The sequence below is a fragment of the Drosophila suzukii genome, chromosome 3 (genome assembly GCF_043229965.1).
Source record: "Drosophila suzukii chromosome 3, CBGP_Dsuzu_IsoJpt1.0, whole genome shotgun sequence".
Classification (NCBI taxonomy): Eukaryota; Metazoa; Arthropoda; class Insecta; order Diptera; family Drosophilidae; genus Drosophila; species Drosophila suzukii.
In genome coordinates, this window is record NC_092082.1 from 84,756,152 (window position 1) to 84,773,021 (window position 16,870).

Below are 16,870 nucleotides of genomic sequence, written 5' to 3' on the forward strand. Positions count from 1 at the left end.
AAAATAGTATCATTTCATCATACAAAAATATTTTCCTTTTTGCCAGAAATACTTTTTAACAGAAATAAGTCCATTTCTGCTCTTTCCAATAAGGACGTCTTGGTAAAATGGTCTACAAAATAGATATTTGGAAACAATGGTTACTTAAAGTAATAAAAATAGTACCATTTCATTATACAAAAATAGTTACTCAATTTTTCAGTTTTTAAATAAGCAATGTAAATATTTAAGATGCAAAAATTAATGTTCTTATATAGAAAATTGCACCTTCCCTTTTTTTTTTACAGATTGTTAGAATCCTTTCACAAGAGTATGAAAATGCAAGTTAGAAGAAAGGAAAGCAGGGAGAAAGAGTAAAAAACTAAGTAGTGCAAACTTTGAGTGTGTTTGTATGCAGAGTAAATGCAAGTCAGCTGCTGGTGTGTATGTTTGTGTGCGTTTCTTTGGGCTGTGCCACCTTATGTTGACATTAAAAAACAGCAGACATTCCCCGCCCCTTGGAAGCAAACTTGGCTCTGACTTTAAGTTGAAAGCAAGAGTCATTGGAATTCTCAAAAAGTGGATGTATGCTTTAAATGCTAAAAAGATAGCAACAATTGCCATACCAAATCACACTTTTTACTGCACTTTCTGTGGCAGTCCAATGTTTTTTTTTGTACTATTTCTACCATTGTATTCCTGTTCGAGGGGAGGCTAATAAATCACCGACAACCATTAAGCCGCCTTGCTACACATGCGCTAATCTACTCTGGCCCAAACACACACACACACATGTGAAATATTTTCATAAACAACATAAAACTCCACCAAATGGCAGTTATTAATCAAAGTAATGTGCGTTTACCTCCACGGTACAGCCGCATATACATATATGAAAATCTATATGTGAGCCTGAGCGACACATTTTTCAAACATATCAAGTGCAGTTTTTGGCCCATCCGTGGCTTAGTTTTAGTGAATTTCCAGGTGGATTTAATGGCACTTGTTCAGTCGTATTGCTTTTTATGGCTACTCATCAAGCATTTTGCGTAATAACTAAGTAATAATAGAAAAATACACAACAAGCTTGTCAGAGAATTTATTTGTGTCACCGCTTCTGACACTGACAGAAAAGTTTAGACAGCTCTAGCCATCAAATAAAATCCAATTAAATTTCTACGGTCTTGAAATGACAAACAATCAACTGGAGAAGGTAATCCACTTAATCCAGCGAGTTGCACATTTAATTTATTATTTTTTCACAGTGTATTATTTGCTCTCCTTCGAATGAGTGACCGACCACCCGTTGCTATTAAATTAATGTGCGCTCATATACGCACACAAAAGCTAATTTCAGCGCTTGATTAAGTTGAAGTCGTTAAAAGCGGCCAAGTGCCGCACGCTGCGTATGAGTAATGTGGCTGTGAGTCTGTGTGTTGGTCTAAGTGGCACCCCTGCCCCACCAGGAATTGCACCACTGTGGTGGCTAGTCAACAAGCCCCACCAGCTAACTAAATTAGAGGTTCTATGGATAGATTATAACAGGGACTCTAAGCCAGTTGATGGATAATTTCAGTCATAACGAGTCAATCTTGAGAAAATGGGGCAAGGGATTTAGGGGTATTAGATACGGAACTAGGTTTTATAGATTTTTATAAAGAAGGAATTCATTTTAACTACAGATCATTACAATTACCATGGTTTTGGGATCTTAAATTAAACATTTTTTATTCCCCTTTCAATTTATATATATTTAATAATAATTTAAACATGGTATCCCCCATCTTTTCAGGGTCTCCCCCGCCGACTGTCATCTGGCTGATGAATGGGCAGCTGCAGAACAGCGTTGTCGATTACACATACGATGGCGCCATCAACAGCAAGCTGGTGGTTCGCAACCTGTCAAGAATCCACCAGCATGCGGTCTACACCTGCCAGGCCAGCAATTTCCACAAGAAATATGTGGCCACCAACATAACCATCGAGCTCTACCGTGAGTATAAGAACGGGGTTTTTGTAAAATAAAATAATCTGGGTTCTCGGGATTTTATTTAAAGCGACTTGAAAAGCAAAGCTTTATTTTCTTTTCCACATTTTTAGTTGCCCAGACTTAGGCCTTCCGTTCCTGACTTTCCAGTCTATTATTAAAAAAAATGCAAAAACTGTTCCAGCATTGAAGCGATTTAAAACGACCCAAATATGGTGCTAAAAGCGTTTTGCCAAACAATTTATTTATTTATTGTATATATTTCACTCTTTTCTGATCCTGATTGTGTGCTCTTGCTTTTGTTGTTCGGTTTTAAGCATTGCGATAAAAGTTTTAACAAATAGCTGCGCAGATAAAAACGAACCAACCAGTCGTCCTCCCAAAAAATATATAAACTAAGGAAAAACCCAGAGAGGCTGAGCAGGAAAAAAATAGATAATAAAATGGCTTATGCAAATATAACAAAATGCAAACGGCAACACAGCAGTTACATTGCATGCGATACCCACCTACCAAAAAAATATACAGCGAATAGGGAAAACAGAAATTCCAGTGCGTAACTTATCCTACCTACCGTGGCCTCTGACCTGGCACATATTGTGAACCCAACATCATATCGAACTGACCGTGTTTTAATTTCTTTTTTTTGGAAAATATAGAAGTTGCGTTCAGGTTAGTGGACTGTGCATGACCCGAATGGATTTATTATTTTGTGACAATTTTTTAAATGCCCTTTTTCCATGCTCTCCACGAGCAGGGGCTGTGCAAATTGTTAAATTGAATTAAATTGTTGCCAATTTCGAGTGCCCGAGTGCGAGTGTGAGTGGTGAGGAGATTTTTGTTCGGAAAAGCTGTTTGCAAAAAATATATTCGTTGTGACAAAAATGTATTTGCAAATTCTGTCAGCTTTTTTAGGGAAAAGACCATTAAACATAAGGTTTTTAAGGCATATAAATCTGCTAAAAAAATGTGTATGATTTAATCCGGAAGGAAGGAACCTAAGTATGTTAGTTTTCTTCTCTGCGAGTCATGGTTTCAATCAAATTAAGTCCATTTAGCTGCCAACTTTTTGCCGAACCTCAAGATTCCTTCTACCTCATCATGTTCTCCATCCGCCAAGATACAATATTTTTTGGATCCTTGGTTATTAGGCCCATGGCATTGCGCTAACAGCCAAAGATTGGCCATAGAATTTTATGGCACTTTGGCGCGTCTGTCATGGCTCTCAAAACGCCAAAGCAATTGGACGTCAATTTCTACTTAGGAGGCTCCCATTTCACGGAAAATAATGCCGAAATGTTCCAGCAACAGCAGCTGGTGATGCGCATATTTGATATTATTGCCCTGAGTTTCGGGAAAATGTTGGCAAAATCATCAGAATATGTCGCACTTGCGGGAACATAAAAGTTAACACGCCCATAAGAAGGGCCCAAGATGAGGCGGTGGAATGTCGCTAACTTGGTCAATTAATGTGGCCACAGTTTCGTACTACGATTAACAAATGACCTTGAAAAGAAGGGAAAAGTGGTGGACTTCTAACCAGGTCTATCCACTTTTCCTCTACATAATTTCTGTTGTTTTTATTCCGCTTTGCGTGTAATGACAGAATGGAAGCATGGGAAACGGGCCAGTTGAATAATAAGTACGACCTTAATTAGTTAATTTTATGGCCACTAACAATTAGATTACGCCCGTCACGACACTCGGTCCCCCAACCAAAACAATTATGAGAGTTCCTCATTAGCACACAATTTAAGGCCCCAAAAGGGCAGGTCGAATTCGAAATGCAATACTTAATTGAATTAAATTTTGGTTGCAACTAGGGATCAGATCAATCATCAATCTCACCTGATTGGTATGCAATCAAAAATTAAAAGGTCGTACACTTTAAAATGTTGAGTGAAAAATAAGCTGCCGGTAAAATTAAACTTTCCTTTCGCTTTGAATTTGACCTCTGCAGATTTCGCTCTTCAAGCCTTTAACAATTTAATGGATCTGTTTGCATAATTGGTCGCCATTCAGTCCTTGGGGCCTGTTCTTCTATGCTCGCTGGTGTAGTGCGTTTAATTAAACATTTAAATGATTTCCAATGCAAATGTGCATAATTAATTTAATTACAATAAAGCGTTGCTGCAGCAGCAACAACAACCGCATGGAAACCTCGTCAATGCCTATAAAAACATTAAAAAAATCGCGGAATAATATTGTAATGTATGCAGGCGAAAAAAAAAAACTGTAAACGGCATTGAAATAAATAAAATTGTAGATAGTTGCCAGGCATCTCCCTTTGGTTTTCCATTTTTATTATCGCATTTGGGCTTAACTGAAATGTCACGCCTTTAAATTAACGCATAAAATGCGCGGCCAACCGCAGCAAATGTAACAACAACGGAAAAAAGTAACAACAGTTGGCTTAACTCGTTAAATTGCAGGAAATATGTTAAAGGCATCTGGAAAATGATACCTCTAATCGGTTTAATTTCTTACACAAAGTAAGAGTGAATACTGTGAATAAGATTACTTCACCAAAGGCTTCGAAGGGCGAACCTTTAAATCGATAAAACCCTATACAAACAATAATGGCCCTGCAAATATTATTTCCCAGAATAACTCACCACATTGCAATAATTTTCCAATTGAAAACCAAATAGCGTAATTCATAATTTCCTACAAATGCGGCAAAGCGCAAAAAACTAGAGGCGAGAAATGCAAAAACAATCGCAATGACAACGATAACGATGGGAAATTGTGTAATGCTGATAATGAACCTGGACTCCAAAGCTCTACGTGACCATATTTGGATGGCGGAAAAAAATATGTTTGTTATTGTTTATTTGTTTGGGCCATTTTCAATTTTGTGGGTAAACAAATTGCTGTCAACATGAATATTAACAAATATTCAAATTACATAAATGTAATTGCATGAATATTTATTGGCTGAAATTTAATGCATTGTTTGTGATCTAGCAATCTGACTATGGCCTATGCCAATTGGCCATATGCCCAATTGTTTATTAAACAGTCATCCATCGCGATTCGGAAATCAAGCTTTTCCAGTCAGGCTTTTTAAGGCTTTCGCTTCGATAAATTTGCTCAATCAGAACGAACGAGTCACCTTTAATAGGAGATTTTTGCAATTATAATTGTTACCCATAATGATTAACTTTTGATGAGGTATTCGTTGTTTTTCTGCGAAAATAAATATTTAATTATATTGGAAATATGGACGAAATTGCTGATGCCTTGCCTCGTTGCATTTCGTGTCGGTTCCTTTGCCTTTTCCGCCTGACATTTATCATTTCATATTATGCGTCCCTTTTGTGGAAAACAGAAATATTTGCTGCCCTATGCTCGATATTGTTGCATTTCCCCGGTTGTTCTTGTTGCAGTTCCCGTTGCTGGTGGCAATCGTAATTTGTTGCAATTAATTTTAATTGCATTGCCTGTCATTTCCATTTCGATTTCGATTTTTCACACACAATTTGAATAAATCAACAAAAAGCTGCTGTCGCACCAAACAAAATACAGGAATACAGAAAGCGAAAAACAAAGCCAGAAAAGTGTGTGAGTGGGGGGGGATAGTAAAAACCAACCTTAAATGTCATTTAAGCAAATAAATTAACGATGGAAATTAATGCGCGTTCATAAACAAACTGTTTGCATTGCAGTGCGGCCTCTTCTGGTGGAAATCAGCTTCAACAATCAGCCGATGTCAGCGGATCGAAAGTACGAGATTGAGTGCCAAGCGATCGGATCGAGGCCCCCGGCCAAAATCACCTGGTGGATGGGCAACCTCGAGCTGCATGGCCACAGTCAGAAGGTACATTTCTATCAGGTATATTATATAATCATTTAAATATATATATATATATTTCCCAAGGTCTCTGAGGACGGCAATGTGAGCACTTCGGTGCTATCGATCACACCCACCAGAGAAGATCACGGCAAGGCATTATCCTGCCGGGCAACCAATGAACTCGTTCGCAATGGCATTCGGGAAACGGCTATGAAGTTGAATGTTTTCTGTAAGTATATCAACGAACCACAAGAGAAATATATTTTTAATAAATAATTCAATCGATACTGAAACGTTTTAATTACGCTTATTAAGAAAGCCATTAAACGAATTAAACATTACGGTTGCCATATACATTAATAATGAAAATATTGCAAACATGGTGCAATTAAAATAAGGATTAAAGGGACAAATTTTTAATATAAATGTTTTATTGACCAGAAGTCTAATGCTTATTTTATGTCATTGAAAATCTAATGTAAAAGTTACATATCTAAAATTACTGTGTATAGGAAATTATAATTTCTTTGTTATTCAATTGAGGTCACCTATATAATTTCCCTTTTAGGCTTAAAGCGAATCATAACCAGTGCTTGTTTCCCCCCAAATATTCCGTGTACCAGGAACAAACGACCCATTCCGCTTTAATAACACCCCCGTTTGACATATGGCTCTGCTTTATGAGTGCCCCATAAACCATCGATGGCCCCTCGTTCTGGTTCTCGTGCGATCCCATAAACTATGTCAACCGCTTATCGCCCATGTCCTTTGGGGAATCAATACTGTTTTGCATACCAATGCCATAGTGACATAACAGGCGGGAGGCGCGATTTCGGAACCCCGTTCCGAATATCGGCGGGCTTTACATAATACATTCAATTCTTTTTTTGCGTTCGGCAGGCTCGTATGTCAAACGTTTGTTTTATGGCCCGCGTCAACAATGTGCGGCTGGGGGGTAAAGTTTGTTAATAAAATTTCTATGGCAAAATATTAAAAACAAGCGAACGCGCGACTAAGGAAGTTGTGCACACACTATACGACAAGCCGGAAAAGCTCACTTTAAGCCAGGCCCAAACCCGCACCCACTCACCACACACACATATGCGCGGATAACCCTTAATGTTTCAATAGTCCTGGGCCCTCGTGTCCTCATCTTCTGGGCTGTGACGACAGCGTCTTGGGCAAACAGTTGCCACGTCTATTATCTAAAAAGCTTGCCGCCTCGTTGTTCCCCAATGTCATTGAAACTTTTACTCCTTTCGGTGGCTGCCGAGATGATGGGGCTGCTTCCCCGGCTTGCTGCAGATGATGCACTGAAAAAAAGAACCTCTGGAATATCTTATAAAAATATTTTTTATGTTCATATAATTATAAAAATGTTAAGCAAGTGACCTTAAATTCCTCTTTAAAATTCATTTTTAAATTGCGGAAAAAATCCATATCCAGATGGTTCCAATTTTATGTAGACTTAGCTTGAAAAATTAGATAATATTTTTTAAGCCCCCGATTTTTCTCTCAGTGCTGGCCCGTCTTGTGCAAAAGCGTAGGGCGCAGCTTCTGCGCGAGCGCTGATATAAAAAATTAGATAACAATTTCAATTTCCATGCTCATTTACATGTTTATAGCGTGCTTAAAATATTTTGGTCCCCCTCCGTTTTCCTTCTCCTGACACTTCCTGAGATTTCATATTTCCCGCCCGACCTTACTCGTTCCAACGAGAAGATTTTGTGTCTTTTTTAAGCGCGTTCTTTGTTTGCCTCCTGCGACGGGGGTAAATTGAAAAGTTGATGCAATGTCGTCTGCCGCCAGAGATGAGATGGGGCAGGTTCAAGTTGACGCAGCCAATAATTTTCTCATTATATTACATCACATTTAGCCAGGGCCATAAAAAAGTTATCTCTAATATCTTAATCAGAGAACCTCAGCGCCGGCAGACCTCTTATTTTCCACACAATCAACTCAGGTTAGGCTTCCGAAAATTAAATCAACGGAAAACGACAGGCCTACAAAAATTAAAGTCATATCCGTAATAAACTTAATGACGAGGCAGGTTTTTGTTTCGAAATAACCAAGGTCTTTTATTATTTATGCGAGTAAAAATTTATTAAAGTTTGGTTTTAAAACCTAGGGTAGGTTTAAAATAAAAAAGTAAAATCTGTTTTTAATGGAGTCTAACAGTGTTCCAACGAACTAAAAATGCTTCCGTATAAAAAATACAAACATCTAATTGCATTGCAAATGTATTGCAAACTTTTCGATATAACTAAATTACACTCAAAAAGGATTGGAAAATAGGAAGCCTGAAATAAGCTTTCAGCCCGATGCAATTTATACAGCTATAGAGGCTAGTGGAATCAATTTAAGGACTGCTAACGAGAACTGGTTCAACTTAGGGCCAATAGACAATGACAGGCCCCACCCACACTCGTGTGCAAACACCCACACACTGGCAGGCACACAGATACATAGATATACAGATCCTTCCAATTGCAACTGCAGCTGCAACATAATGTGGCACTGGCACTCAAAAGTCGTTACGTTAAGCTGCAGCTACGACTGGGATGGGCTTGCTTTGGTTTTTCCACTCGTTTTCGGGACACTCTGGACCCCACAAAGGATCGGGGGGTCAAGGGGGTCACCGAGATGGAGGACCATAAAATGCATTAGCCAGACGTAGTTGGCCAGCTTGGCCAGTGACAGTTATTACCACTTAAGCCCATCCTAACCGCAACAGTGTGGCCGGCCAGCCACTTGGAACTTCCTTCGGAGGATATCTCACTGTCATTATGCAGTTGAAAAAATGAAAGGCGTTTATGGAATTATATTACCTTGAGTTTTTAATTACGTTATTTAATTAAGGATTTGTTTATGGTACTAAAATGTTTGGATTTTTACTAGTTTCAACATTTTAAAATATTTTATGTTTAAAACATTTTAGCATAAAATCAACCTGCTATATTTTTCGTTAATAATATACATTGCTTTGATTGCCTTAAAATTTACAAGAATTTTTTAAAATCCCTTCTCCTTAATTTTAAGTCCACATATTTTTCCTAAGTGAACATCCTTTATTTCCCTTGTCCTTTCGTTTCTGTTTAGTTTCCTATGCCGGCTTAAAGTCATCGCTAATGAACTTGTTGAGCGGGAAAAAGACAGACACACTGAGCGGGAAAGAGCGATGCTTGGGCAGTGGGAAAAGTCTTTAAATTATGCAAACTGCTTTGACTCGTTCTTCCTGTCCCCATTGTCCTTGCCAACCCTTCACCTCCCACCTCCCACCTACCACCCCCTTCATTTGGTTTACGTTCATTCTCTTTCCACTTCTGAGATGGTGTGTGTTAAAGCACTTTTCATTTTCATTAACAAGTCCTTGCAAAAGACGAAATCGGCTTAAAGAAACTTGCTTATAGAACGTGCCACCCCAGAAAGTAGAAAAGAAAAAGACAGCAGCGCTAAGCAGAAAGAGACAGAGACAGAGGAGACCGAAGACCAAAACTAGGAGAGCAGGGAAAGTTGCCAAAAACAATGTGCAAAATAATAATAAACAAGTGGAAGGTGGCCAAGAGCCGAGGGGCCGGGCCAAGATACATAGATAGAATAGATAGAGGGCGGAGGCGAAGCGACACTAATCACAGATAAGTCCGGATTAACCCCCTTTTTCCACCCATTCTATGCCTTTCTTGGGCTCCAGCCGAAGGATTGTCCAAAACAGCAAATTACGTTTGATGGACACTCCTCTGAGCAAGTCCCAATCCAGGTCTAAGTCCCTGCCTTAGTCAAATGAATACAATGCTCATCCAGTGTTTTGTTTGCTCTACCCCACCAACACCACTTTCTTTGCAGTCATACCCACCTTGCAGCTGGACCTGGGCTCCAATCTAAATCCGGAGGATATCGAGGAAGGCGATGATGTCTACTTCGAGTGCAAAGTGCATGCAAATCCGGCTGCTTATAAAGTTGTATGGAAGCATAATGTAAGTGAGCAAACAAAAAACTTTTCTTGACTTGCAATATTTATGAAGGGCTCTTCTGAAATGGAAGAGCACTCTTTATCGAGACAGATACAAAAGGCGGTGGAGAGAGAATGAGAATGGTCTAAAGTGTAAAGTAAACTTTTGGCAAAAAATACCTTTTAGTGCCATATAAAATATATTATTTTCGGCCCTTTCGAAACTTCGACACATAAACATCTTCAGATGCACAGAAAAAAATGTATACAAAATGTTTTGATAGTAAAGTAATAATATAATATAAAATATATCTTCCAATTATTAGATTTGGAAAACCACACATTTATATTAAGTTTTAGACAACACATAAATTTATGATTAATTTAAAAATTTGATTAGGATTTTTCTCCGTCTACTGACCTTCAAACATACTTCAAATGTTGCACTCAAGGCAATTGAGCGTACAACTGCCGAACTTCCGGCAATTCCCAAGACATTGGCGTGCCTCTCCCACACACGAGAGCCTTTCTCCGGCTGGGTAAATTATTATGAAACCGAAATTAAGTGGTCATTTTTACTGAATTATTGGCCAATTATTTTAAGGCAATTGACTCAAGTGGCTGGCATAAGAGACAGGTCGTGGGATCAGGGGGAAAATGAACTTCGGGAGTCCAAGAACAAGTTTAGAAGGCAAATCATTTGTTTATTAGTGGCAGCACGAGGAACTCGAACCACGGCAACAACAATGGCTGCCAAATAAATGTTATTCAATGCCGAACAAGAAACGAATCAAGTGTATGAATAATATGAATGCTAATTGAATTCATTCACAATGAAGTACATGACCAAACAAAGAGCTAAGCTAAACAACGGCCAACAGCAAAGCCAACAACTTAGTCATAACTTTTACCGAAAACAACAATAAGCAAATACAAATACTCGAAGACGACCAAAAACTTTTTGGTAGTAGGAGTGGGAAAACGAGGGATATTTAGTACAAAAGAACTTCCACAAGACATTTGCCCAGGGAACAGGGTAGGTAGATAAAAACTTTATATGAAATAATAATTTGCCCGAGAGAGAGACAATGGGATGGTTTCATTCGAGTGCTGATTACATTACAATCCATCTTACAACGAAACAAAATGCTAATTATACGGGGGATAGAGATGAGATGGAGAAAGTGAAAGGTAGAGGGAGATGGGAAAGGGAAAGGGGCAATCAATGGGCTTTAGAAGTCAATGTTAAATGCAAATCAACCGACAGCAGAAGTGGTTAGAATCGAAGCTCAAATACCCTAGAAGAACTTAAAGGGATCTGAAACAATAAAAACCAAAACTATTTAACTACCACTTTAACTGGAGGTTATTACTTTACTTTACTTTATTATATTTTTATATAAGAAATCTGAGACCCTTAAAGTACTCAAAATCAATCCTATTTTATTAGGAGGTTTAAGCCTTAGTAAACCCCCTTTGCGAGGTAGAGAGTATGTATGACTGGCTAACAAGCCAGAAACCGTTAGTTAGTTAGTTGGCAATCGTCACTTACATTTACCCAGCTCAGCGTGAAATCCCCCACACATTCCGCCCTCGCACTTTTCCCTCTTAGCCGAGTGTCATAACAATAAAAGTTCACTGCGGCAGTACAAAAATGGAAATGAAATGGATACGAAACTAAGCCAGCAAACGCACACACACCCGGGAAAATAGTGGTAGAAGGGCTCAGAGGTTAGACAGACAGCCACACTTGGTCGAGCTGTGCACATGGCGTATGCGTAATGAGTTCAAGGCCAAGCGGAAAATTGCAAATGACTTGGGCCAAAGTGGCGAAGGCGAAGAAGCCAAGTCGGGCGTTCATTAAAAGTCAATTGTTAATTGGCAACAGCAACGGCAAAGGCAACGGCGACAGTGCAACCTGCAAATGCAATTAAAAGTCAAATCAAGTTAAATCAACTCGGTTGCAGCCAGTTAGCAAGTAAATTAATTTTTGTTTTGCCACCACATCGATTCGGTTTGCAATGAACCCATTCTTCTTCGCCGAACAGCCGCAGGGCCAAAGTGGAGCGCTGGCAACTTGTCTTCGTCTGTTATTATTCAATTAGACAAGCTGACAATTAACGACGAGCTGGCAAATTAAATTAACAATTAGTTTTATTAAACTTGCACACACACACATTCAAACTGGAAAGTGAAAGTGAAAGTTCTTGTCTGTGCGTGCAAGTAAAAGTTTTCACATGTTCATTAACAACAACAAGCCGAAGAAGGAGCAGAACTTTGATGGAATCGTTGCCAGAGCAACCAGTTATATACTATACACTCCAAATGAATCCTAATTCTGTTGGCAGTAAAACTTATTTGGCCCACACACTCGCATTTATCTGAGTGGCTTCAGGAACCGCAGAAATAGCAAACATAGCCGGAAAATTTGATTAGAGAACAAAGTCGGTGGAAACGACTTTAGAGTTTTGCAGCAACTTGAGCATAAATATTTACATAGTTCCACAAGGCAAACGGCAATGGTTGGTTGGTCGAACCATAAAGGCAGTTTGAAATTTGCATTGATTTAAATAAATGTTTTTATTCTATATTTTGAATTCTGAACAGCCGAGTTTCGGGCTAACGCACATTCATATTTCCAATCAAATGAATTTCATAATTGAAGAATAACATATTTAGTTAAATGCTTTGCTTATTGGTTTCAATTCAAAGTATTGCTAATATTTTATTTAGTTTAAGATATACATTTTAGCTGCTATTTAATATTGTGATTTATAAATATGTGAGATAATTTATCACAAATGATTTTTACTCTTTTCATATTCCGAATTAGAAAACTTTTTAAGGCATTTATTCAAGAGTTATTAGAAATTTGAGTTATATTATGAAAAAAATTATTTGTTAAAATAAGAAACAACGAGCGGAAAGAAGTGTATGAGCTAATTTAAAATTCCCAAGATCAACTTTAAAGAAGAGCAGCCGTGTAAAAAGCGCCCAGGGAAGGACTAAGCCAAATCAACTCAATCAGGCCGAGCCATCAGATAAATTACGGACACTAATTGGGTATTTATAGTCGGAACAAACACCAGTGACAGACGAGCAGAAGAGGGCGGCCTGGATTGGATTGTGGCCCGAAGTCCATGGCCCATGGCTCTTGGCGCTTGAGGAGTGGCTGGCAAACAAGTCGAAAACACGGCCGAGAGACAGACAAACAGAAATGGCAACGCATAAAATGCGCCATTAGCATTGAGGGGCACCAAAGGGTTGTGCAGACATCATCAAGTCAGCGGGAAGTGGGTGGTTTTTGGGGGGGGGGGTGGGGGTGGCGACCTCGAACGGGTGGCGGTGGTTGGCGGGCGGAAATTCTGCAGCGGATGTGCCCCAAACTATTTGATATAATCCTCAACGCCCATTCGGGCGTAACGGCTCTGCAGGCCTACCTTCTTTTCAGCCTTCTATTTGCCTTTGTTTACACTTTTTGGTTAGTCTCCTTTTATTTTTTTTTGGCTGCCACAACCTTGAACTTTATTTACTTTTCGTATATGCATGGCGACATTTTTATTTGTTTTATGACAACAAGGTCGCTGAGCCAGGCCACAGTTCGTTCCCTTTCCCATTTGGGCTATTTAAGTAGACCCTGCGGGAATTAAGGCTGTGCGGAAAACGAGCAGGGTTCTTTCCCGGGGTTTTTGGGGGCCACACTACGCCTCTGGGGCTCTTCGGCTCTTTAAGGATCTTTATACAAGTCGAGGGAAATGCTAATGGCAACAAAGCATTGCATGTGTAATGGATACAGCTGTATCTGCAATCTGGATTCCGATAGCACTGACACTTGGCCAATAGTATCAATCATTCCGCAACAATGCCAATGGAATTCAATAGCCGAAATGTGAATGGTGAGCAAATATTGTCGTGACCCGGCGTTCACCGTATGTGTCCAACCATCTAAATAATTGTTTACATCTGCACAATGGAAAGGGCACACACCAGAGGTTACCAAACAAAAGACGCGGCATGCTATTCCCAGGATCCACTATCCCTCCCCAATGCATTCGAATATGAACTCTGGCCCCGCCATCCCATCTTCTCATCTTTCCAACCCTCCTTAGTTATCCTCTGGCTATTATATACACTTTAAACTATCACAAGTAGTTATCTGGGAGCTATAACTTAAATAAGACATTTTAAAAGAATAAGTTCTGTTTTTAGAAACTAAACATGGGGAGATTACATCGCCAAATGCTTTATATTCATATGATTCGTTCATATTCATTTCAAATTTAACTCCGTTTCTCCCCTATATTTTTGTAAAATATTCATTATGCTTAAAACCTTTTTTCAAGTGTATTCGAAAGCTCTATTATCCAAGTGTTGGGTTGCCTACCCGGCTGCATTGTTTCTATTTATTTGCTCACACATCCAGATATAGGCATCTCAGTATGGATGTGTGCTAAGGTCGTCGAGGCTTTGTTTGGCTGGCTCTGGCTTTTTGACTTTTGTCGACCATATTTATATACATTTTTATTCCTATTTCTATTTATTTCAATGCTTTCATTGTTGCCGACCCATTCCCTTACCACCAGCCCGCCGCTTGTTTGTTTGCTGAGCTCGGGCAAAGTGCGAATTTGTTTTGCTGCTAAATGGCACAAGGCTCTGGGGAAATGCGTCAAAATGTTGTCGAGTGCCGGCCTGTTGGGGAAAAGGCTACAAAACCAAAAAGGCGAACATCGGGCTTCGAGCATTATTTCAAAATGAGAGCGAAAGTGCGGGAAAGTGTGGGAAAGTGCGGAAAAGGCGGCCAGAAGGTCAAGCCTCTGTAAGCATTTGGGCGTGAAGGCAAGACCTGTATGGTGGGCGTGGCAAGTTGTGTGTTTAAGGGAAAACTTAAAGTAAATATCGGCTGATTTTTCAGTATCGATGCCAAGCACGTAGCCATTCAAGGCGCAGCTTCCTAATGAAGCTGCGGGGCAAAACTCACTGATGTGCGCATTTATGAGTGCTTTTTTGGAGGGCGAAAAGTTTCGCAGATGGGTGACCTTGTATCCCAGGGATAAAAGTGAAAAAAGCTGGCTAAGCACACTTAGTTTTAAAAGAAAATCTCAGGTGAATCTGATCTTGTTGGAGGAAAATGCTGTTTATCCCAGTTTTTTAAAGATATAAGATGTAAGTCTTTTTTATATTTAATTCTTTAAATTCTATTAATTTCTATATGCATTTAAACTATGAATAGGAAACATACAAAGTAAAAGTTCTCCATGAAATATAGTTTTAGCTCATAAGATATTTTCCTGGAATTCCTAAGCTCTTGTCATATACCAAATCCAGGTTATGATAAGCTCATACTCAGTCAGCTTAGTGGAGGTATCATCAGGTTACGAGATAAATAAAATCTAATTAGCGTTCTCTCTCCCCAACTATCCGTTTATCTGCCATTTACGTATATATATTTTCTGGAATCCTTTTAATTATGACTAATCCCGCCAATTGCAGCACCAAATCATCCAGCACAACCAGCGAGCGGGCGTGATTGTGAGCAGCGGCGACCTGGCCCTCCAGGGTGTCACCCGTCACCAGGCCGGGAACTACACCTGCACCGCCTCGAATGTGGAGGGCGACGGGGACTCCAATGTGGTCGAGCTGAAAGTGATGTGTGAGTATCGCATTGAGTGGGTGCACGGGGATATTTTTCCGAGATATGTTGATTTGTGGCACAGCCGCACACATGCCATTGTGCGCCGCGCATTGTTGTGTTGACTGACCCATAAAAACGCTCTCGAACCGCTGCGTTCGGGCCATTAACGAATGCCTCGGCGGAGGCTTAAATAGAAAATCCAATTGCGGCCCACAACCGCCCACTCAAATCCTTCTTCTCTGGTCCTCTGGTGCTGCTGCTGCTCCTTCTGATGCTGCTGTTTGGTTTCTCGAGTGGACCTTTGACACACAAAAACGAGCATTATTGAGTGTTCGAGTATGGCCAGAGATGAGGATGGATGGCAAACAACGGGGGGGTGACCCATGAACGGGGAACTCCCGGCATTGTGCGCTCGTGCGGGCCTCTTGCAGTTTTATTGCGTATACGCCCCATTATTGTGCGCTGCTTGAATGCTCCTTTGTGTGCCGCCAAACTGTGGACAGGGCGAAAAAGTGGACCTGGAAAAGGAGTTAAGCTTATTCACAAGCACCAATCTTTCGCTTCGAACTTTGGGTGCCACAATACCGAATACCGGCATTTTACTGTCTTAGTAGGTTCGTTAAATATATGTACAAACTATCAAAACTGTACTTAAAAAGGTGTTCCAAAATAAAAAAAAAATGTTTATTTAATGTTAAATTATTAATTGTATGAATTTTTAATCTAAGAAGAAGTTTTATTTTTACAATATTGTATATTTTGTAAATTGTTTTACGAGTCGCAAACTGCCAAAATAACTGTGTTAAGAGGTACCTATGCAAAACCTTCCCTTAAGTACATTCCTTAAACTGTTTGGGCCCTCAGCTTAAGTTTGTTGTGGGGCTTCTCAGCTCGAAGGACAGGACCGCAAATCTTCTGCTCAATTTGTGCTGGATTCCTGAACTTGGCCCTGTCTCGAGTCAAACTTTGGTTAATTAGTTTGCCTTTTCTGAGCAATTTAGCAGGCCAGAGATGCTTCTATTCATTTTCGCCACCCGGACTTTTAACCATTCCTTCTGTTGTTGTGGCCTTATGCCCTGGTTTTTCCGGTGCTATTTCCCTTTTATCACTTCCACTCCTAACTTTTTTTTATTCCAAGCTGGCCGGGCTTTTGTTTTAAGCAAAGCTTCCGCTGGCCACAAAACCCAGTGTCCAACTGGTAGCGCTTCCTCGCCGACTAACCCCGTCTATTTCTCGCAGTGTATTCCCCCGCTGAGCTAAAAATTTGTTTACGACTTGCCCAGTTTGGCGTGCAATATCGACAGTTGTCAAATGGCACAATAAATTCGCCACTTGCAACTTGCAACTTGCAACTTTTGCAACTTTTGGTGGCTGTGGCAAGAGACAGTTGAAAGATTTTCGCCGGCCAAGGATTAGAAAATTGAATATTCCCTGGACGGCTCAACTCAGCTTTTCCTTGCATTTCTTCTTGCTGTGGCTGAAAGTTTTCGCTGTTCAAAGTTTTCCTTCATTCAACTCTGCTTTTCA

General features: G+C 39.8%; 1 protein-coding gene across 1 annotated transcript in view; it reads left to right on the forward strand.

Annotated features, from left to right (window-relative positions):
- side-VI (sidestep VI) overlaps window positions 1–16,870 on the forward strand; it is an 83,348-nt gene that overhangs the window by 49,270 nt on the left and 17,208 nt on the right. The window contains exons 7-11 of the mRNA XM_036818483.3: window positions 1,772–1,972; window positions 5,635–5,786; window positions 5,847–5,991; window positions 9,606–9,736; window positions 15,202–15,361. Of these exons, the coding sequence (XP_036674378.3) occupies window positions 1,772–1,972; window positions 5,635–5,786; window positions 5,847–5,991; window positions 9,606–9,736; window positions 15,202–15,361 (789 nt within the window). The remainder of the gene's footprint in view (window positions 1–1,771; window positions 1,973–5,634; window positions 5,787–5,846; window positions 5,992–9,605; window positions 9,737–15,201; window positions 15,362–16,870) is intronic.